This window comes from Lemur catta, chromosome 11, assembly GCF_020740605.2.
Source record: "Lemur catta isolate mLemCat1 chromosome 11, mLemCat1.pri, whole genome shotgun sequence".
NCBI lineage: Eukaryota > Metazoa > Chordata > Mammalia > Primates > Lemuridae > Lemur > Lemur catta.
In genome coordinates, this window is record NC_059138.1 from 36,456,347 (window position 1) to 36,476,006 (window position 19,660).

The 19,660-nt window shown below is 44.7% G+C and overlaps 1 protein-coding gene across 1 annotated transcript in view; it reads left to right on the plus strand.

Annotated features, from left to right (window-relative positions):
- Positions 1-8,650: 8,650 nt before the first annotated feature.
- LAMB1 (laminin subunit beta 1) overlaps positions 8,651-19,660 on the plus strand; it is a 68,503-nt gene continuing 57,493 nt past the window's right edge. Inside the window, exons 1-5 of the mRNA XM_045565434.1 lie at positions 8,651-8,797; positions 8,925-9,047; positions 10,019-10,194; positions 12,701-12,836; positions 16,251-16,324. Coding sequence (XP_045421390.1) covers positions 9,011-9,047; positions 10,019-10,194; positions 12,701-12,836; positions 16,251-16,324 — 423 coding nt within the window. The 5' untranslated portion in view covers positions 8,651-8,797; positions 8,925-9,010. The remainder of the gene's footprint in view (positions 8,798-8,924; positions 9,048-10,018; positions 10,195-12,700; positions 12,837-16,250; positions 16,325-19,660) is intronic.

Sequence of the window (19,660 nt, forward strand, 5' to 3'; positions counted from 1 at the left end):
TCAGATTTCCCTCCAGAAAGGTACAATTTTATCTTACCAATAATCATTTATGCTAGTGTCCTCATGAGCCTCACTACAGATGAGGTGACTAAGACCTGGGGACTTTGACTTAACATTTTATTATCATCACCTTGAGCCTCTGGCATGATTGTGGTCATGCAATCACTTCTTGGTAGTTTTCATGGTAGATCATACTCTGTTACAGTACAGAGAAGGTCACTGAATAAGTTTATGTGGAATTAATTTTTTATGTATTAATACTTTATGTATCTAAATCATAGCAAACTGCTCACTTTTCTGTTTTTCCCTCTGAATAAAGTGAAACATGCTATATGCTTTTTGAAGTACTACTGTATATTGGCTATGACTCATTCTGGCTAGAGAATTATCTGTGAATAATTCCTCCCCAGAAAGCATAATGGGCATAGTCCCAGGCATTTATTCTTTTGTCCCTGAATGCTCTTGGCAAGTATCTGACGAGCCCCTGCCAGGTGCCAGCTCTGTGCTCAGTGCTGGGGAAACTAAGATGTTCTCAAGGCACTTGCAGTGTAGTGCATGAGAAAAATATATTCATACACTAACCATTGATTTGTCTAATACTGCACACCTACAACGTGCTCTGCACTGTGCTAATGCTGGGGACACAACAGTGAGTATGAGGGGTGGGGTGCCTGGCCTCATGGCACATCCATTCTAGACCAATCTAGAAAGACCCTCTCCAGTAGGCATATGTCCAAGGCATATGTCCACCCCTGGGCAGCAGGGGTGAGAGGGTTCCACATATGACATGCTATCAGAGCTGGGCTTTGAACATAAGTAAAAGCTGGCTTGGCAGAGAAGGAGAAGGCATTCCAGATAGAAGGAACTGTAGGAGCCAAAAAACTGGTTTTGGGTTTTACGATTGTGAGGATTGTGAGTATATCCAGGGTGGGAAGGGGAGGCTGATAGGCAGAGAATGCAGAGACAAAGGAGATTATGTAGGGGCCAGATTTCAAAGAGCCCGTATGCTGATTAAGGCATCTGAACTTTGTACTTGTTTCACAGATAAGGAAACTGAGGCATACAGAGGTGATGTGATTTACCATGCTTCCACTTTAAGAGCTTGTGTTGTTTAGTAAATCCATTAGTGGCTATGAATGGATAGTGAATTTTAATTCCATAGACTTTTGAATTTGTATTTCAAAGAAAGAACCCAGACTTAACATTTATTGCCCACTTTCTTCAAAGTATAACAAATATTTATACTTCAAAATAGATTTTTGTTTAGAATTTCTGTTTTTCATCATACCAGTTATAGAAAAATATTATACATTCTTGTTTTTTAAAAAAAAAGGTAAGTCAAGAGTCCCCTTTAACCCCCACCTCATATACAGTCCCTATATCCTCCCCTGAAGTACCTACTGTTATCATTTGCTGTGCCTCCTTCTAGAACTTTATCATTTACATGTGTTTATATAAATATGTTTATAGAAATAGAAAATTATGTTCTTCCATCATCTTAAACTCTAACCCTTCTGTATTTTCCCAATAGCATTTACACTTGAGATAACCCTGGTCTTCTCTACATGTGGACTATATACCATTAGTATACTACAGTGCTTGGCACGTAATAGCTGCTCAAGAATTGTTTGCTAAAGAATGAAAGTTATGTTGCTGATAAGGCTTAAGGTAGATAGGGTGGAGCTGCCAAAGTCAAAGGTCAAGCAAATAATGGTGACTATCCCCACCTGGATTAAAAAGTCCTTTGGGTAGATGACTGGATTGTCAGCCCCTTATTTCACGATTTCCAAACAGAAATCATTTAGTCCTAGAGTCTCACTAGACTGGAGGCTAATAGCAGCATGTCATTAGCCATTCTGCAGAGAACAAACACATCCTACAACATCTTTGCCTGGCAAACAGCCCGATATTTGAAACAGCACTAATCCTGGAGTGAGACCTAGTGCTGACTTGTTTCTGATGTGATAAAAACGCAGCACTCAGCTCTGGGTGGGCTGGCCTTCATAAATCTGATTAGCAGCCTGGGTAGCAGCAAGCGCAGCAGCCACGATGAAATAAATGCTCTCTTTCCAGAAGAGCAGGCTTTTTCTTTTAGAGGAACTGCAGTTGTAGAATTAATTCATCTAGAAGGCCAAGGGCATTACAGTTGGGAGAGAGGCAGCAAGACCATTGCTACTTGAGAGGAGATGGCTTTCACTAGCATTTCCATCACTTCTGACATGGGCAAAGATCCATGTCTTCCCAGGGTAAAAATATTGGATTGGGAATTAGCATCTAGTCTCGGTTCCAGCCATTAATAACAGTAGCGGAGTGTTTAACTTGCTAATTAAATCCAGTTTCCTGGATCACCCTAGGTAATAATTAACCACCCAGAACTATGAAATAGTACAATCTACTCTCTTGCTGCAAACCTATCACCTTGAGCCTCGGTACAAACATATTGTCTGAACCTTAATAGGTTTAAAATATAAGTTAAACAAGAAGCACCTTTTCATTCAATGAGCACTTCCTAAGTACCAACTATGTGCCAAGCACAGAGCTAGGAATTTACGGGGTGGGGACTTCAGGGGCTCACCAGGAGCTGGACTTGACCTTTCAAATAGAGAAAGAATCCGGATTTTTTTTTTTTTAATGCAGAGTTAAAGAAGACTAAAAAACATTGGAACAAAATCCTTTATTCTCCTGCCTTTACTGAATTTCAGCATCCTTACAAAGCTGGGATAACAGCACCATCAGCTAAAATAAAATTTTCAAAATCTTTAAAATACAATTTTAGGTGGATTGCTATAAGATGACCTGAGTTTTAATTAAGAAAAGTGTGTCTCAAATTTAATAAGTATCAACCACTGAGTGTCAACTGCCTATTCAATTTGACATCAGTGTTTTTCAATAAATAGGGTGATTCACTCATGAGTGAAGGTAAAGATATAATATGTCAGAAAAATGAAGCTTGGGTTCATGACTATTATTCAAGTCTTAAAGTGCTTAATTGACTGTATTTAAGTTAATCCTGCTATGAATCTGATAAAAGAGCTGTCCCTAGGCTCCCTAGCCCTTCCTCAGACATTAATCTCTCTCCTACTCATTTTTAAAGAGCCAGGTTAGCAACCTGGTGCTAAAATCCATAAACAAAGAATAAATAGTGAGCTGAAAAAACTTGCCCCAGTTAGGCATTCCTGTTAAATATAGATTAGAACTTTTAAAAAACGGTTTGAAATTCATGGGCATAGATGAGTCGACATAAAGTGCCACCCTATCTCCCATCGGGCCTTGCAGGCTACCTTCTTGGGAGGTGACATGCTATGAATATGCAGTCTTGCAGAAAGCCTGGAAAAGCCTGAATGAGGCTTTCTTGTGCCTATTTTAGTGAATATCATAAAACATGCAAATATAGATTTGGATACTATCATTTGTAACATCTTTTTTGAGACATTTAAGAATAGGCAAATGACTATTTTTAAAAGTGTTGATAAAGACCTGCCTGCTTCGGTCAATATAAACTAGATTATGTTGCAGTTAAAAAAAAAAAAAGCCTCCCAATTGTCAGACTAAAGACAAGAAAGGTTTATATCTCTCTTGTGCTATCTGTCTAGAAAAATTTATTGGCTCAGGTAACATGCGCTGACTTCAGGCACAGCTGGATTAAGATACTCCATGGTCAGCTGGGCACAGTGGCTCATGCTTGTAATCATAACACTTTGGGAGACTGAGATGGGAGTTCAAGACCAGCCTGAGCAAGAGTTGAGACCCTGTTTTTACTAAAAAATAGAAAAACTAGCTGGGTGTGGTGAGGTATGCCTGTGGTCCCAGCTACTTGGGAGGCTGAGGCAGGAGGATCACTTGAACCCAAGAGTTTAAGGTTGCTGTGAGCTAGACTGACGCCATGACGCCCTAGCCTGGGCAACAGAGCAAGACTCTGTCTCAATAAATAAATAAGAAAGAAAGAAAGATGTTCCATGGTAGTCCTGAAGGGCCCATCCTTCTGCTTCCCTCGGTTTTGCTTTTTTTGTGTGTTGGCTCCAGTCTCAGGCAGCTTCTCCCAGTTCCAGGCTGACATCACATAATTCCAAGTCCAGGGGGAAAGAGAGGGTTTTTTGTTTTGTTTTGTTTTTTCCTCAGGAATTCCAACAGAAATCCCAAAGTCACCCTAGCTGTAAAATCTGAGTTGCGTCCCCATCTCTGAACCAGTCACTGGAAAGAGGGAGATGGAGATGCAGAGAACATCCTGGCGCTTATGGAGGGATTAGCCTTGTCCAAATCATGTGGGCTGCAAATGTGAGACAACCAGTCCCTCTAGGAAAATCCAAGTGGTGTTACCAGATGAAGGGAGAATGGACATTAACCCAAGCCCAAATAAGTTTCTATTAATATTATATGGCCCGAGACTTGAAATGTCTTGACTCCCTGCCAGATTCAAGCCCTGATGGTTTCCATATTATATAGGGTAGCAGTAATGACCTCTATATTCCCTTAACAGTTATAAAGAAACGTTATTCAATTTCATTTATTCATCTAAGTAGATATTGAATGTCTATAATATATTAGAAACTCTGCCACCTGATGGAAATACAAAGTCTAATAAAATACAGTCTCTGCCCTCAAAGAACTCCTGGGAGCAAGGCCTTTAAAACAAAACTACAATTTACTCTCCTACATATTAAAAAAGAGGTATGTACAAAGGACTGTATGACACTTGTCCTGAATTTTACTAGTCATTGAATTTACCTTTCTAGATTAATCCTGAATCTCGCAGGGTACACTGAAATCTAATTTTCAAAACAGCAAAAGTCTAGCATTTTTCATAAGAACAATGTTATGTAAACAGTTTCAGGACCTAAAGATCAGAGTCTAGAATGTAACGTCCTTGTTGTTTTACTATCAATCAGGATTTAAAATGAGACCCATAAGTGGCATTCTAAAACTGTATGAAAGTGACGGTGACCTTGAAAATGGTTCTTGTTTTGTTTTTTTTTTAATGAAAATAATAAATGCCTTAGGGAGACAACTGTCACACATTCTTTGAGACGGAACAGCCAACAATTTGCAATCCCTTCTGTCATTCAAAACGCTGCAGAACTCTCCAGGAAAGACGGCCTTATGCTGAAACAGGTAGTGCCAGGAAAGGACAAGAGGGCTGTGTCATTAGGCAGAGTGTAGCCCCGGACAGGCTTACAGACAAAAGACATTCATTCCTCCTGAACTCGCAACATTTTCAGAAATCAGAGGAAATTGTATGAAATAGATAAGAAGAACTTGTTCCTCAGTGAAATTTGGAAGTATTCCTAAAATAAACTCAAGTGGTGGTATTTATTTTTCTCCTTGACTAGAAATTCATATTAAGGTAGACAGAAAGTGGGCATTTAAGATTTCAGGATGTTTTTAAACATGGAGACTAGTCTTTATTTACTAGCATTCAAGAAACATTTATTGAGCACCTGTGAGTTGCCTCACGTTGTGCTAGACAATGTTAATGCAAAAATGAATGTTACACAATACTTGTCTGTTTACTGGGGGAGATAAGGACATAAACAAATAGTTATGGCATTATGTCATATACGCTACAACAGGCTTCTACAAGGTACTAGAGGAAAGGCTCACATAGAAGTCATGTTTAAGTGGAGTCTTCAGAGATGCATAGTAGTTCATTAAATTGACAAGGTCAAGGAGGGCCCACGTAGCAGAGAGAAAGTCATGAAGGTACAGAGTGTGTCATGTAGGGGGAAAGAGCAGAGAGAAGCCATTGAAGGTTTTAAAACAAGGGAATTACATGATCAAGGCTGTGTCTCTAAAAAATCCTTCTGAGAGGCTTAGACTGGGGAGGGGAGAGTCTGGAAGTAGGAACACCGGCCAGGGGGCTGCTGCAGGCATTCAGCCAGATGCAAGGAGCAGCTGAATACCAGGGCAGGACAATGAGGTTGGAGCAAGGGGACACGACAGTTAGTTGCCAGGAAAGTAGAAATGGCAGGACCTGGTGATAGGGGAGGAGGTGAATGTCCATGATTCTCAGGCTGGGCTGGCTTAATGGGCATGTGACTTGTGCAGTTGCACAGCCACCTCACCTTACCCCTACCCAGGGAGTCCCACTCGAGATTTGGGGCACGCTCTGTCATTGTCTTTACATTGTTGATAGAGAGGCTCTACATCTGCATCCTGCTAATCATGTAGCCAGTCTTGTTCCCAGGGTTCTCTCTTGAGCTAAGGGTTGGATCACGGTGCCAATAATTGAAATGGGAAACAGAAGAAAGAACATATTTTGTTCTATGAGGGGTGGGTGGAGAGATGAGCTTAGTTTTCAAAACATGAATTTCATAGGTCATCAAAGTAGGAAATTCAATGGCCTGGTAGAAATTGGACCAAATTCTGAGCAAGGTACAAGTCAGAGATATAGACTGGGGTGGGGACACTAAGACCAAGTGGTAGAGCCCCTGGATGTGGGTAAGAGTGTGTAGAGGGAAAAGAAGACAGTGACGATCCTTTAAAGCACTGATGTTTAAGGCATCAGAGGGGCAAGGGACATGGAAAAGGGGCAAAGTCCTGCGGGAAAATCTTGGATTGTATCCTGGAAGCCAAGGAGAGAGGAGTCGCAAGGAGGGTGATCATCTGACACTTATGCCACAAAGAGATTCAAATAAGATCACAGGAGGAAAATGTCCTTTGCATTTGGCAGTTAGAAAGTCAGTGGTGATTATCAAGAACAAAGGCGAAGATGGAAGCCATAGTGCAAGGGGTGAGGGAGAAACTGGGAGAAAGCAGAGAATGTGAGTGTAAACCATCCTTGTAAGAATCTGTGCTAGAAGTCAAGGGAGGAAAAGAATAAAGTAGAGGGTGTGTGGGATAAAGAGATTTGTTTTGTTTTTACTTAAGATAGGAGGAGATCAAGCAGGTTTGTATGTGAGCGCATTGGTTGTAGTAGAGGAGAGGAGGGTACACTTCTAAGAGTGAAGTACAAAAGAGAAAGATGGGAAAGGAGGTAGATAAACTCACAGATGGAGTGGTCAGAAGGTGAGTGTTATACACACTCCCCTCCCCACACAAACCCAGGCAAATTGTTAAAAAACCTAATTCTCTCAGTAGTGTTCAATTTCCCACAGAGTGAGGAGCGCAGGCAGGCTTTTGAACAGTACTGAAGGTGAATGACGCCGACCAAGGACACAAGTAGCAAGGAGGGCTCAGCTGCTGTGAGAGCAGAGGCCAGTCTGGAGAAAGAGCAAGAGCTGAAAGATGCTTGTGATTTGTGTGGATGAAAACCTGTAATGTGAAACTTTGGTCCAGGGTATTAAAAGCTCAATAAGGAGTAAAGAGATTTGCCTTTTGATATTTTACTTTTAATTAAGCTCTGAAGATTCTGCATTGCATACTATACCCTCAGAACAGCACAGGCTTTCCTCAGTGCTCTCTGGGCTGCCCAGCCAGCAGGAGGACCCCAAGTCTCGGGAGAGGCAAATCTCCCCCGGCTGCAGCAGGGCAAGTGCTGATTTGGTAAATCATTAATGCCTCATCAACACCTGAGGCTCCTGAAGCCCTCACATGGGTGGACGTTTATAAACTCGTGGGGCAGCTTACTCTGTGGTCTAATGATTAAACGTCCCCGGGCCCTATTTCATTGCAGCTAAGTTAAAAACTGACCAGCTACCCACTTGCACCCTTCTCCCTGAGGTGACTGGAAAACAAGCAAAGTCTCCTGACCGAACCAACTATGCTCCCCTCATTCCAGACACATTTGCCCAGAGCACGACTAAAGAAAGCTCAAGTTTGCCTCCATCCATTGCTGAGTGCAGCAGAATCGGGCTAATTCACAGAAAGGGTGGTGGGATCCAGGCAACAACCTCTTCTTCTCCAATCCCCAGAAGATGGCGAACTCCTGTTTAACCGGCCAGGTGACACGCTGTGCTGTCAGAGACCCTTGATTAGAGGCCCCCTCCCCACCTCGGCCTTTGCATCCTGTGGAGAAGCGCGCGCATGAGAGAGAGATCTCCCCCTTGGGGGCTCCCCCTTCCACGGTGAGGTGGAAAAGGGAGTCACGCACAATAGTGTCATTCGAGAAGTTACCTGAATAAAGCCATCGTCTGGATTCAGGTGGGAAGTAGATTTTTTTTTAAAAAAACAACTAGATGGCTAATTCAATGCCGAGACCACCTGGGTAGCTGGGACTACAGGTAGGTCCTGAATAAAATGTGTGCACAAAGCGTGCGTAGTGACCAGCGGTTTCCGTCCTTCGTAGGAAGGCGTTGCACGTGTCGCGCTCATCCCAGGCTCTTTGATACTGGGGCGCGGGGTTCCCTTTCTAACGAACAAGCGCGACAGGTCGACCCTCTTTCTAAAGGGTTAACCCGCCTTCCCCGAGCGCTCCAGCGAGAGTTTGTAGCCTGGAGCACCTTACGGTGACTCACTGCTTACGAATGCAAATGCACGAGTCCACGGTAGGTCCCGACCAGCCCCCCGGGCTTGACGACCTGCTCGCCTACCTGGGGACCGGCCCCGGCGCATCCCGCCCCCCGCGCGCCGCTCTCGGGACGCGCACCCGGTGGCGGCCCCGCGGTCCCCCCCGGCGCCTGGAAAAGCCGAGACCCGGCAGGAACCGCAGACGCCGCCTTAAAACAAAAGAGGCGCCCCTGGGGGTGGGACCCGGCCCTCACCCCCTCCCCGCCGACTTGCCGCCGCCCGCCCCCTCGGCCCCCGCGCTCCGTGTGCGCATGAGCAGAGGCGCCTCCCTCGGTTCCTCCCAAGGCTAAACTTTCTGATTCCCTTCTTTGGGCTCGGGGGCTGCCAGGAGCGCGGAGAGCGCGCGCCTCGCCGGGTGAGGGGACAAAGTGGCTGCGCGATTTTTCCTCTCCCCAGCCCATCCCCCGCTTCCGTGGGAGCGGCAGGAAATGAAAGGGCCCCTCTCCTCTGAACATTTGCCTTTTTTCTTTCCACCTCTCTAGAAAGGAAGACGGGAAGAAAGGGCAGGCGGCTCGGCGGCGTCTTCTCCCCTTCCTCTGCTGTGTCCCCTTGGCTTCGGGGACCGGCCATGGGGCTGCTCCAGGTGTTCGCCTTCAGTTTCTTAGGTAATTCCGAGGAAACGGTGGGGGCAGGGGGACGGACTGGGGCACGGGGGATGAAAACCCCAAAGCCGCTGGCCCCTCCTTCCAGGGAGTCGGGGGGGATCCGGAGAGGGACTGGTTGGAAATGACGCCCCTGGGATTAAACGCCACCGCCCTTGCCTCGGCGGTGGCTGGAGACGGCGCACATGGAGCGCCGCGGACCCGAAACCCCTGGGCTCTGCGCCCGGAGCTCCGGCTCCTGCTGGTCCCGCGGCCGCCGCTCGGGGCTTTGCACCCCCGGCTCGTTCACCCCGGGTTCCCCCAGCGCGGAGGGCAGGCTCCCTGGGCGGCGGCGCTTGCCGTGGAGGGCTCCCCGAGAACCCCTGCCCAGCAAAGTGCCCGAGCCGAGCGCAGGCTTCGTCCTGGCAACAGATTGGGAACATGTGGCTTTAATTAACCACCGCTGTTTGTCTCCGGATGGCACCAGAAACAGCTGGACCCAGCGCTTCCCTGGAATGGCGAAGCCTTGAAGCCACTCTAGAGCCGCAGGGACTGTCCCCTAGCCCCTTGCTCGGGGAAGCGGCGTCCACCGCGCGTGCACACGAATTTCCACGCGCACACTCGCACTCTCACGCCGAGGATGCGCGGGCTGCCGCGTGCACGCGGGTTCGGGGGCCGGCCTCCCTGCGCCCGGCTCTGGACACGTCGAAGTGGCACATCCACCTTTTGTAGGGGTAGCCCGGGCAGATCAGAGTGGGCGCGAGAGTTGGTGGGTTCCCGGTAGGGATGCTCTCGGCTGCTGAACCAACCTGATGACGTATCTGGGACTCTCCGCATCCTTCTCTTTTCTGGGTCTCTGCTTTCCCGGCTGCTTCTTTGCGTACCTCTCCATTGTGTCTTTTCTGTGCATTCTGCTTTCTTCTGTCCCTGCTTGTTCCTTTTGCTCGGGCCCCACTCCCTGCCTGTGCCCTCCCTGTCACCTGCCCTTCCCGCAGCCCTGTGCGGAGCCCGTGTGCGCGCTCAAGAACCGGAGTTCAGCTACGGCTGCGCCGAAGGCAGCTGCTACCCCGCCACCGGCGACCTTCTCATTGGCCGAGCGCAGAGGCTTTCGGTGACCTCGACGTGCGGGCTGCACAAGCCCGAGCCCTACTGTATCGTCAGCCACCTACAGGTGAGGGTGGAGAGCGGGGTTCAGGCTCTGCTAGCGCCTCCTCCAGTCCAGACCTGCGGGGAGGCCCAGGGGACTGCGCAGCCTGCCAGCAATCCAGATAGGAAGCGCAGCCAGCCGGGGAGTCCCGGGATTAGGCTGGTAGCTCACCCTTTCGCATCTCAGTTTGCACAGTTGCATCCGCCGCCAAACGTTTCCTGCCGCCACCTCCGGCGGCACGGTCAGCAGGGAAAGGCAGGGCTGCGGGCAGACCTGGTCCCTGCCTTGCCCTGGGGCCTCCAGAAGTTCTAATTTATAAAAATCTTTCCTCTTTGAAAATGCGTATTAAAGCTGATTTATCCTCTTCTTTATGTACTGAGCAGTGACCTTGGGTTTTTCCCACATCTTTGGTAAAGAGTATTCTAGCACTGACAGACAAGGAAAGTGATTCCAGTTACAGAACGAGCCCGTTTTTCTCTCCTCACTTGGTGCTGTTCCCATCTACTTCCATTAGACATCAGGATCAGATGCTTTTTTTTTCCAAAATGCCCTGGTTGCCATGGTACCCTGATAGCGGAAGACCAAAATGAACTTACGGCGTATTACCTGTTTCTAAAAGTGGACCCAGATTTTAGATTTCAGAGGTCATATTTATACAGAGCCAAAACTAATTTTAAAAGAAGGCACAAAATATAACTATGCAGAATCAGAATCCTCTTCCTTGACTTTTTTACAAAGGAGGCCGCTATCTCTGGTCTCCAGCAAAAGCAGAAAGCGTCCGTTTCGCCTGCGGGGCAAGTTCCGTGCTAATTGCTTGGCACTTGGTTGGTCCACCCACCTGTGTAACTGCCCTTCAGAAGGACAGAGTGCTGTGTGATTTGCACAGCAGATGCCTTAGAATGGAGTCCCTTTTCCGAAGCAGAAAGTCGATTCTGGAGACCTGATAAATTAAACTGAAGGAATGTGGTAAAGTGGATTCCACTCATGTGTTTCCAGGTTTATACAGAGATGTCTAGACTGCTTCCTCCTGATTAGAGGCGAGACTATAATTAAACTATTTTTTTTTAAGTTCTGGTGATTGTTCTCCGGTCCTAGTTTCCTTGACTGCAAGTTAATGAAGGCAGTCTATATTATATTTTCTAATATTAGCATTTAAATTTTACCTAAAATGTTGTGCTGACATTTATTTGAGAGGCCAGTACATCCTGTAAATGAATCACCAGATTCAGAAATCCGCTTTGACCAAAATGAGAATGGGACTACTTAAAGCAACTGGAGCCAGACTCTCTGGTTTATATGATTAAGCACGAAATTGTGGTGTGCCTTTCACAGATGTCAGCACCCAAGAAAGGGACTGGACACACAATTTTCTCAAACATTTAGCGGGTATAAAAATTGAGGCAGGAAGCTTATTTTCTCCAGGGTCCCAGTACATCGTTAACTTTCAGTCTCTATATTTTAGTCAGTATATCTTGCTAGTCTCCAAATCCTTTTGGGAAGAAGGTAATAACTAACATACAGATGTAAAAGTATAATCAGTTGATTTTGTCCTTATAAGAATACTATCCTTGATCAAGTGCTGTTTGGAAGATATATGTGGGTTTCTATATATTTCAGTCTTAGCATCATTTTCAGACTTAAGAATAAACTGCATTTCAAAAAATGTTGGTGTAGAGCAAAGCTCCATGTGGAAAAGGGAAGTGTTAAGCTGTGTGTGGTCAATGATTTGCCATGATGGAGTGCACAGAATGTAAAGAACTCTCCTAACGTAGCTGCCCAGTGGCTGTGGCTTCCTTTTTAGAAAAAAGAAAATGTGAGAAATTCATAGCTACTCTAAAACCTATAGTCTGTCTTCATTCTAGTTCATATGCATATTGGGGTTCTTTGAATTGGCTCCAGATTATAGCGGTCCCAACATGGCAGGGCAGCCTGGTAACCCACTCCTCAGAAATATCTGAGCAATTTGCAGGTTGGCCTACATCCCTCCACCACAGATTCACTGCTTGGGCAGAGTGGAAACCAAGAAATCTTATTCTGTAGTTCCCAAAGCTTCTCTAAATACTTCTGCCTAATGCTTGGTTTCTGCCTTATTTAGGTTTTAGTAACTCAAGCCAAAAGAATTAAATTTTTTTTCTTTCATTTTCAGTTTGGTTTATGTCAGCAAAAATTCTCTAATACCTCTTCTGCATTGTACTTTAGAGTAAGCTTCTCTAGCTATTTATTGAGGTGAAGGTTTAAGCCTAGAAATTTGATTTTGATTAAATTAATAGTTTGTGGAAACAGTGCCCTCTTGTACTTTTGACCTTGCATTTGCAAGAAAGGAGGAAATTATTTTCAGGCATATTTTAGACTCAGTAAGTTAAAAGTGAAAGAAGTGATATAAGTCATTGAAGTAATTTTCACACATTTATTTTTCTTGACACTAGTAAGTTTGATTTTTATATTGTGGGTTTGATGGGTTTTTAAATTTAAACAAATTTTTTTTTAATGAAATTGCTTTCTAGACTCATGAAACTAACTTTGTTTTCAGGAGGACAAAAAATGCTTCATATGTAATTCCCAAGATCCCTATCATGAGACCCTCAATCCTGACAGCCATCTCATTGAAAATGTGGTCACTACATTTGCTCCAAACCGCCTTAAGATTTGGTGGCAATCTGAAAATGGTATGTGGTTGGTATGGGGACAAGTTCCACAGAGTGTGATTGGTAACCTGAATGGGGTTTACAGGCTCCGGGTGTTTGTAATTATGATTGGCTTCTCTGTCCTGTAATTATGGCCTCTGACAGATTTACTGCCTGGAGCACCAACTTCTGGTAAAATCTGATCCTGAAGCATGCGCTTCCTGTAAGAAAACAGTCTTTCATGCTAGACCAAAGCCATATTTCATAGTCTTCATCCCAAGGGGGCCTATGGGCAGAATGTGTGTGCTGGGGGCAGTCTGGGAGTGTGTGGGAAGACCTGTACTATCTTAGGTCCTTATTCTTCCATAGAACATAACACCTTTCATTTTGATCAACCCCTAAGGCAAGGGCAGAATCACAGCCCCTACCACCTTCCTTCCACAGAAAATTTTCCACAGAAAATCATGATCATAATAATAGTACTGAATAAGCACCACGATGTAATTTTTCAAAGACTCTGTCAACATGGACATGACCCCAAGTTATACAGTTCCCCTAGTGATTGTGTGAATTCAGCCCCTTTTTCTGTGCCATTTGGGTTTTGGTTTAGTGCATTCATCAAATATGATATTACTGTGAAACTAAGCCCAAATGAATTTCATACTTGTTTCAAACTTGAATGCTGAAATTTGGGGAATAAAGGTAGTTCGTGTGTCTGTTAATTAACAATGTACCATTAGATCTTTTTGAAACAAATTTATTAGAAAGGGCCCTCAAAGAAGTGAATCTCAGCCTGGCCATAAGGAGCCTGAGCACTACTCAATCATTTTATTCTATGCCCTACATCTAGGGAGCCTTTGGATGCTTGCAGTCTTTTACCATTCTGTAAAGAGAAGCTTTACATTAATAGACTTCCGTGTCATTGACTATTAAATTGCAAATGTTGGCCGGCATGGTGGCTCATGCCTGTAATCCTAGCACTCTGGGAGGCCGAGGCAGGTGGATCGTTTGAACTCAGGAGTTCAAGACCAGCCTGAGCAAGAGCGAGACCCCGTCTCTACTAAAAATAGAAAGAAATTACCTGGACAAATAAAAATATATATAGAAAAAATTAGCCGGGCATGGTGGCGCATGCCTGTAGTCCCAGTTACTCGGGAGGCTGAAGCAGGAGGATTGCTTGAGCCCAGGAGTTTGAGGTTGCTGTGAGCTAGGCTGATGCCACAGCACTCTAGCCTGGGCAACAGAGCAAGATTCTGTCTCCAAAATAAATAAATTGCGAATGTTTTCTAGAAGACCCTTGGTTTCTAGGGAGGATTGGTTGTTCATTGGTTGGCCTTGGGAATCCATTGGTTACAAACTTGATTGAGATAGGTGGGTCCTGAAAAAAGTGTGTATCACTTAGAGCCACGTTAATTCTTGTAGGGGGATATATTGGTTCAGACAAGTTTCTGTCCATCTTCACTGCATCTCAGAGGGCTTGTGAAACAACATAGAGCTCATTATGAGCAGGAACTAGGAGCATTTTCTGATTGCCAGTGTTCTTCCAGTGGGATGGAAAGACAGAAGGATGCCTCAACATTAGGATCAACTGTCCCCATTTTAGTTGACAGTGAAACAGTTTTTCATGTGCTATAGTTCTAAAGGAAGGTTTTTCTCAGTTATGTCAAGATGTAATCAGTTTCTGCAACTTTAAATCTGTGGGACAAAAGAGTCTGAATGCCAGAAAGAAGAGATTTTTGAAATAGAGGGGCTTGCGTCCTCTGTCACTCTGTCACAAGAGATTAGGTGAGATTAGACTGATGGAACTTAGTCTTTAGAAAGTCAGACTGATTGTTACTATAACCCTATCATCTGTTTGTCTGATAGTTCACAATTAAAGACTTTCTTTATGAATGTGATTTTATCTATTCTCTGTGTGTTTTGCGTGAGTTGTGTTGACACAGGACAGTGTTAAATTATCAGTGTTCAGGCAGAGAAAGGTGCTTGGAATGTACAGCTACTTTTAATTTACACCTTATGATAATCTATTCCTAGGTCTGACAGAAATCGAATATACCATAGAAGAATGACCTTGTTTATTTTCTCCATGGATTTTTCTTCCCATTGAAAAACAAAAAAACCCGTAGTGCTTTATCAGGCTATAAATGTGAATGGAATGTGCTTTTGGTACACACATTGCAGCATATGTTCTTCTGTTGCAGTAATGGCACTAGGCTTGCTTTGTACTTTACATGATTTCATTATCATTTAATTTTGAACAAATATTGTAGATTTTTAAAAGCCTGGAAGAGGAGAGACGTAGAGTTGCCTAGCTAACATTTCACGCAGAAATAAATGTCCGGAGTCGTTTTGTAATATGGTTCTTTTTAATAAGTTAGATAAGGTTAGTTAGTATGATTATAATGTTTTTCTTTAACATTCCAACTAACTCATATCCGTTCCAGTGACCACTTTTTCCCCCCAATTGACTGGGCAGTTTTCCAGCAGGAGAGTTTATTTCAAAAGGTCCTACTGATTTCCTGAAAATACACCAGTCTGTGACATGATTCATTCTGACACATTCCTGTCTTCCTGCATTTGAGACTTCTTTTGCTCTGGAAGATGGACCCCAAAAGCGCTCTCGAACACAAGAAACATGGAAAAGTCTTTACCAAACAGGCAGGCTTGAGCGCTCTAGGGATTGGGGAGGAGGTGCTTTCTATCTCTGGAATTCCAGTGGCCCTTTTAGCGTGTTAAAGTGGGACTGATTGACCCTGGGGCACGGTGCAAAGGCTCATTTGTTTGTTCAGGCTTTCCCCTGAAAGGGAAGATGTTAGTATTTGTTCTGGGCCAGTTTGTTTATTTGACTGACTGTTTGTCTCTTTGGCATTGTTTTTCAATTGTGGAAATGCATCCAGAAGTTTCCCCACCAGGGATAGGATTTTCTAAGTTGGAGTATAACTAACATATGTGGTAGACTCATTTATTTTCTTTGCTGCCGCACAGAGAAAAAAGGACTATTTGTGTTTCTACTGGAGGAGGATTGCGCCGGGCCCTGTGCATCAGACTGCAAGCTGACCCCCTCCTGTGCACAGGAAGTGCCTCTCCCCTTGCTCCTTGGAGAGTTGCTGGGCTTAGGGGGTTGGAAAGATGTTTCACTTCTTATTAGGCAAAAGATGTCTTTCTTGACGGCAACTAGAGGCATTTTGCCAGATGTCTTGTTCCAGTGAGCAGATTCAATATGTTGAACTCCAGGATGACTTGTGGAAAACTGAGGTCTCATTCTGTCCTTATTTAGGTGTGCTTTACCACCTAAATAAGTACAAAGGACCATTATTATTCTGAGCTTAAGGTAGAATGCAAAGACAATTTCTATGAGGAACATAAAGATAACTTTAAAAAATAGTCTCAGCCATTCACAAATGTTCCTGTTTACCTTACTGTTTACTTTTTTTATTTTTTAAAAAAAATCTTTAGGCATGGAAAATGTAACTATCCAACTGGATTTGGAAGCAGAATTCCATTTTACTCATCTCATAATGACTTTCAAGGTAAGAAATCCCTAACTTTCTCACAAATGGCGCATGAGAACACTGTGGAATTTGCCCATTACAAAACACATGTCTGTTGTGAGTTGGCCTAAACGGGAACTTAAGTATTATTGTTGCCATAAATTGGGATAGTTGAGCAACTTTTGAAACATGCACATGAATAACTACATTTAACAAATACTCCATCTTCATGGCAGTAGGTAGAGAGAGCCTCTATTGTAAGGTAATTCAACTGTAAACTTTCAATTGGATATCTTTTTATTTCCCCGTAGAGTAAGACAGTGTTGACTCTCTCCCAAACCACAATAAAACATCTGGAGAGTAAATCCCCGATCCCTTGTGTTTATGTTTTAATGCTGAGCTTGGTAACTGAAAAGGAAGTGTATTATCTTTGGTTTTCAGAGTTTTGCAAAATTTGTGGGAACGGTTTTACAGTTGCTTAAGAAATGTGTATGCCTTCTTAAATGTGGATTTTCTCATCATTTTTCTTTTAGAGATGTAAAATGACTCCAGGACTAGGGAATGTCTCTGTACAAAGTCCCTTTGTTTCTTTTTAAGCAGCTGCCTGGAAATGACAGACTTCACACGGCTTAAAGTACACATAAAACCCATAATTTACTTATTTTCTCAGATTAAAATCACTTTTGAATTGTTTTCAGTTGGGTTGGGGGCCTTATCTGTACCCTCCCAGGTTAGGAAAAGGTGCCAGGGATAGATTTACCATGTGGACAGGCAGCTGTGAAAGTCTCACTTGTGTCTGCCACCAAAGCCTGGGAGGCCACAGGGCAATGGCGGGTGTGGGGTCGGGATGTGACTGGGAGCGACACGGGGCCATGCAGTTCCCAGGCCGCGGGCAGGGAGGTGTACACTGGGACCGCGACACCTGACACTGAGCAGGCTGAGGAGGGCTTTTACTAAATAACTCGGCAGTCACTTCTTGTCGCCAGCCCCTGTCCCTCCACAGAGCACACGCTCAACCTGGTGATTAATTTGATATCCATACATGAGGACGCTGCCTTTATGTCATGTGACACCTAAAAATACTCAAAATCATCTTGGTGAGTGTTCATGGTCCTATCTTTTACTTTGGAGAGAGCGTCTGGTCGCACACGTGGATAGTTTGGAGTTCGTTTAGATTCAGAAGTCTTTTGGGTGCGTATTCCGTGGTTGGACGCTCCTTCAAGTGATCGCAGTTGGCCAAAGATGAGCTTCCTCACGTAACTGCAGGTCAAACAGACGAAGCAGTGACTGAGCTGAGACACAGAATGGTACAAGTTAATCAGACCAGTTTGTGGGAGAAACTCATCCTTCGGGTTCTGGCTCCTGTGAGAAAAGCAACGTCCCTGGGCTTGGGTGGACTGGGTGCGAATCCCCATCTGCCCTTCCTGGTGTGCCCGGCCAGAGCTTTGGCTTTCTCGTGTAAATGAGGTAAAAATGGGAGGAGAGAGAATCCTACATCGTAGGATTGTGTGATGTACCCCTGAGTCCTGGGCATAGGGATAAACTTGCTGCACTGGTGGATAGCGGGAACTTGATAGTTTTATAAATGATGATGATAGGCATGTAGTAATTGCTCTGTGGACATTTACTGAATAAATAAGTGGGAAAATGAATCCACCCATCTCCTGTTTATAAGAAACTGCCCTAGGTCCTGTGGGATATTTTAAAGACAGCATAGTTACTCCTGTCTGGAGCTTCCAGTCTTCTAGGGGAGAGAGATATACTTGCAGATAACCTGTGCTACGTGACAGAATGTGCTAACTGCTGTAGCAGAAGTTCAGACACTACACGCAAGCATGCAGGAGGGGGGAGGTTAAAGTTCAGCCTGGGATGAAGGAGAAGGCTTCACAAGAAAAGGCCTGGGCCAAGAGGGGTGAGCAGGACGGCAATGGGAGGAGACGGAAGAAAAGCCATTTTGGTGGAGGAGACAGTCTGAGAGTAAAGCTCTGGTGGTGGGACAGTCGGGCAGGGTTTGTTCCGCAAGTGCTATGGAGATGTGCTTCAAGCTTGGGGTGGTGAGGGGAGGAAAGGGAAGTAAAAGTGGAAAAGCAGATTAGACTCAAAGGACCTTCACTCCTTGCTGAGGAGTATAAAATGTGTCAGAAACAGGGAGCCATTGACAGGAAAATGAGACCGTGTTTCAGGAGGGCAGCCCAGGAGGAAATGCAAAGGAAGGGCTGGGGAGGCCGGGAGAGAGGGCAGATTGGGAGGCCCTTACCGAGTCAGCGTCCCTGCAGGGTAGTGTCAGTGCAGTCACTGGCTGTGATTCTCAGCAGGAGCCTCTTCCTGCAACCCAGGTGTCCTGTAAGTATTACTTGGAAAGCTTTTTCAGATCACATGTATCCCTTTGCTGCCAGACTCTGACACCCTCTGCTGCTCCTGCCTTTGAGAATCATCGCAGAGAGGAGCAGCCTCTGTTTTCCAAGGGCAGCCACTTGCATCCTTTAGAAACAGAGGTTGAATCATGAAGTGGACAAAGATTAGAAGCAGAACAATGGAAGGAAAGGGCTGAATCCCAAACTACTTAGAAGTTCAAGCTAAGTAACTGGGAAGATGGTAACACCACAAACTGGTGAAGTCAGGAGAGGACTGAGGTTGGGGGTGATGATGAGGAGCCCTTGTTTCTTCCTTGCCAGGTTGCCATGGAGATGGCCGATTGCTCAGTGGATGTAGGCTAGCAAAAACTCACTCAGCATATACACAGTTTGTGTATATAGCCAGATGTTTCAAAACTCCTAGCTCTTCTATTATAAATCCAGAGACAACTCTGCAGCACCACAAGTCCTGAGAATGTTGATGACAAAGCAAAGAATGTGGAAAAGCTTCCATTCTTTAGGTAAAATGTGGTGTTCTGGTTTCCAGCAGCTTCTTAACACCACAGGAAATTGGATAACTTGTCAAGGGCCGTTTGGGACTAAGAAGTTTCCAGAGAGGAGGGAGAAGGAAGCACAGCCTGGCCTGGCTTTGATGCTTTTTCTCTCTGCTCCGTTTTGACACAGACGTCCACGAGACTTGCCCGCTCAGTCTCTCCCTGGGTCTCGCCAGCCAGGAGCCTGGTCTCGTGGAGAGCTTCCCTGCTTCTTGGCACACATAGTTCAGTTAGTCCTTGAGGTTTTTTTTTTCCCTTACTTTAAAATTCTTAGTCTAATATTCTCTTGAGTTTAGTAAAGTATCATTTTCACATAGATGAAAAATAAGAACCCAAGCAACTAGTGAGTGAAAGAGTCAATGACTCTGTCAACATGTAATCTTCCCTTTTCTTACCCTTGACTCCTTTTATCAGAGAAAAAAGCCAGCAGGATTATTAAGGAAGACAAAAGGAGGTCTTGGCATGTT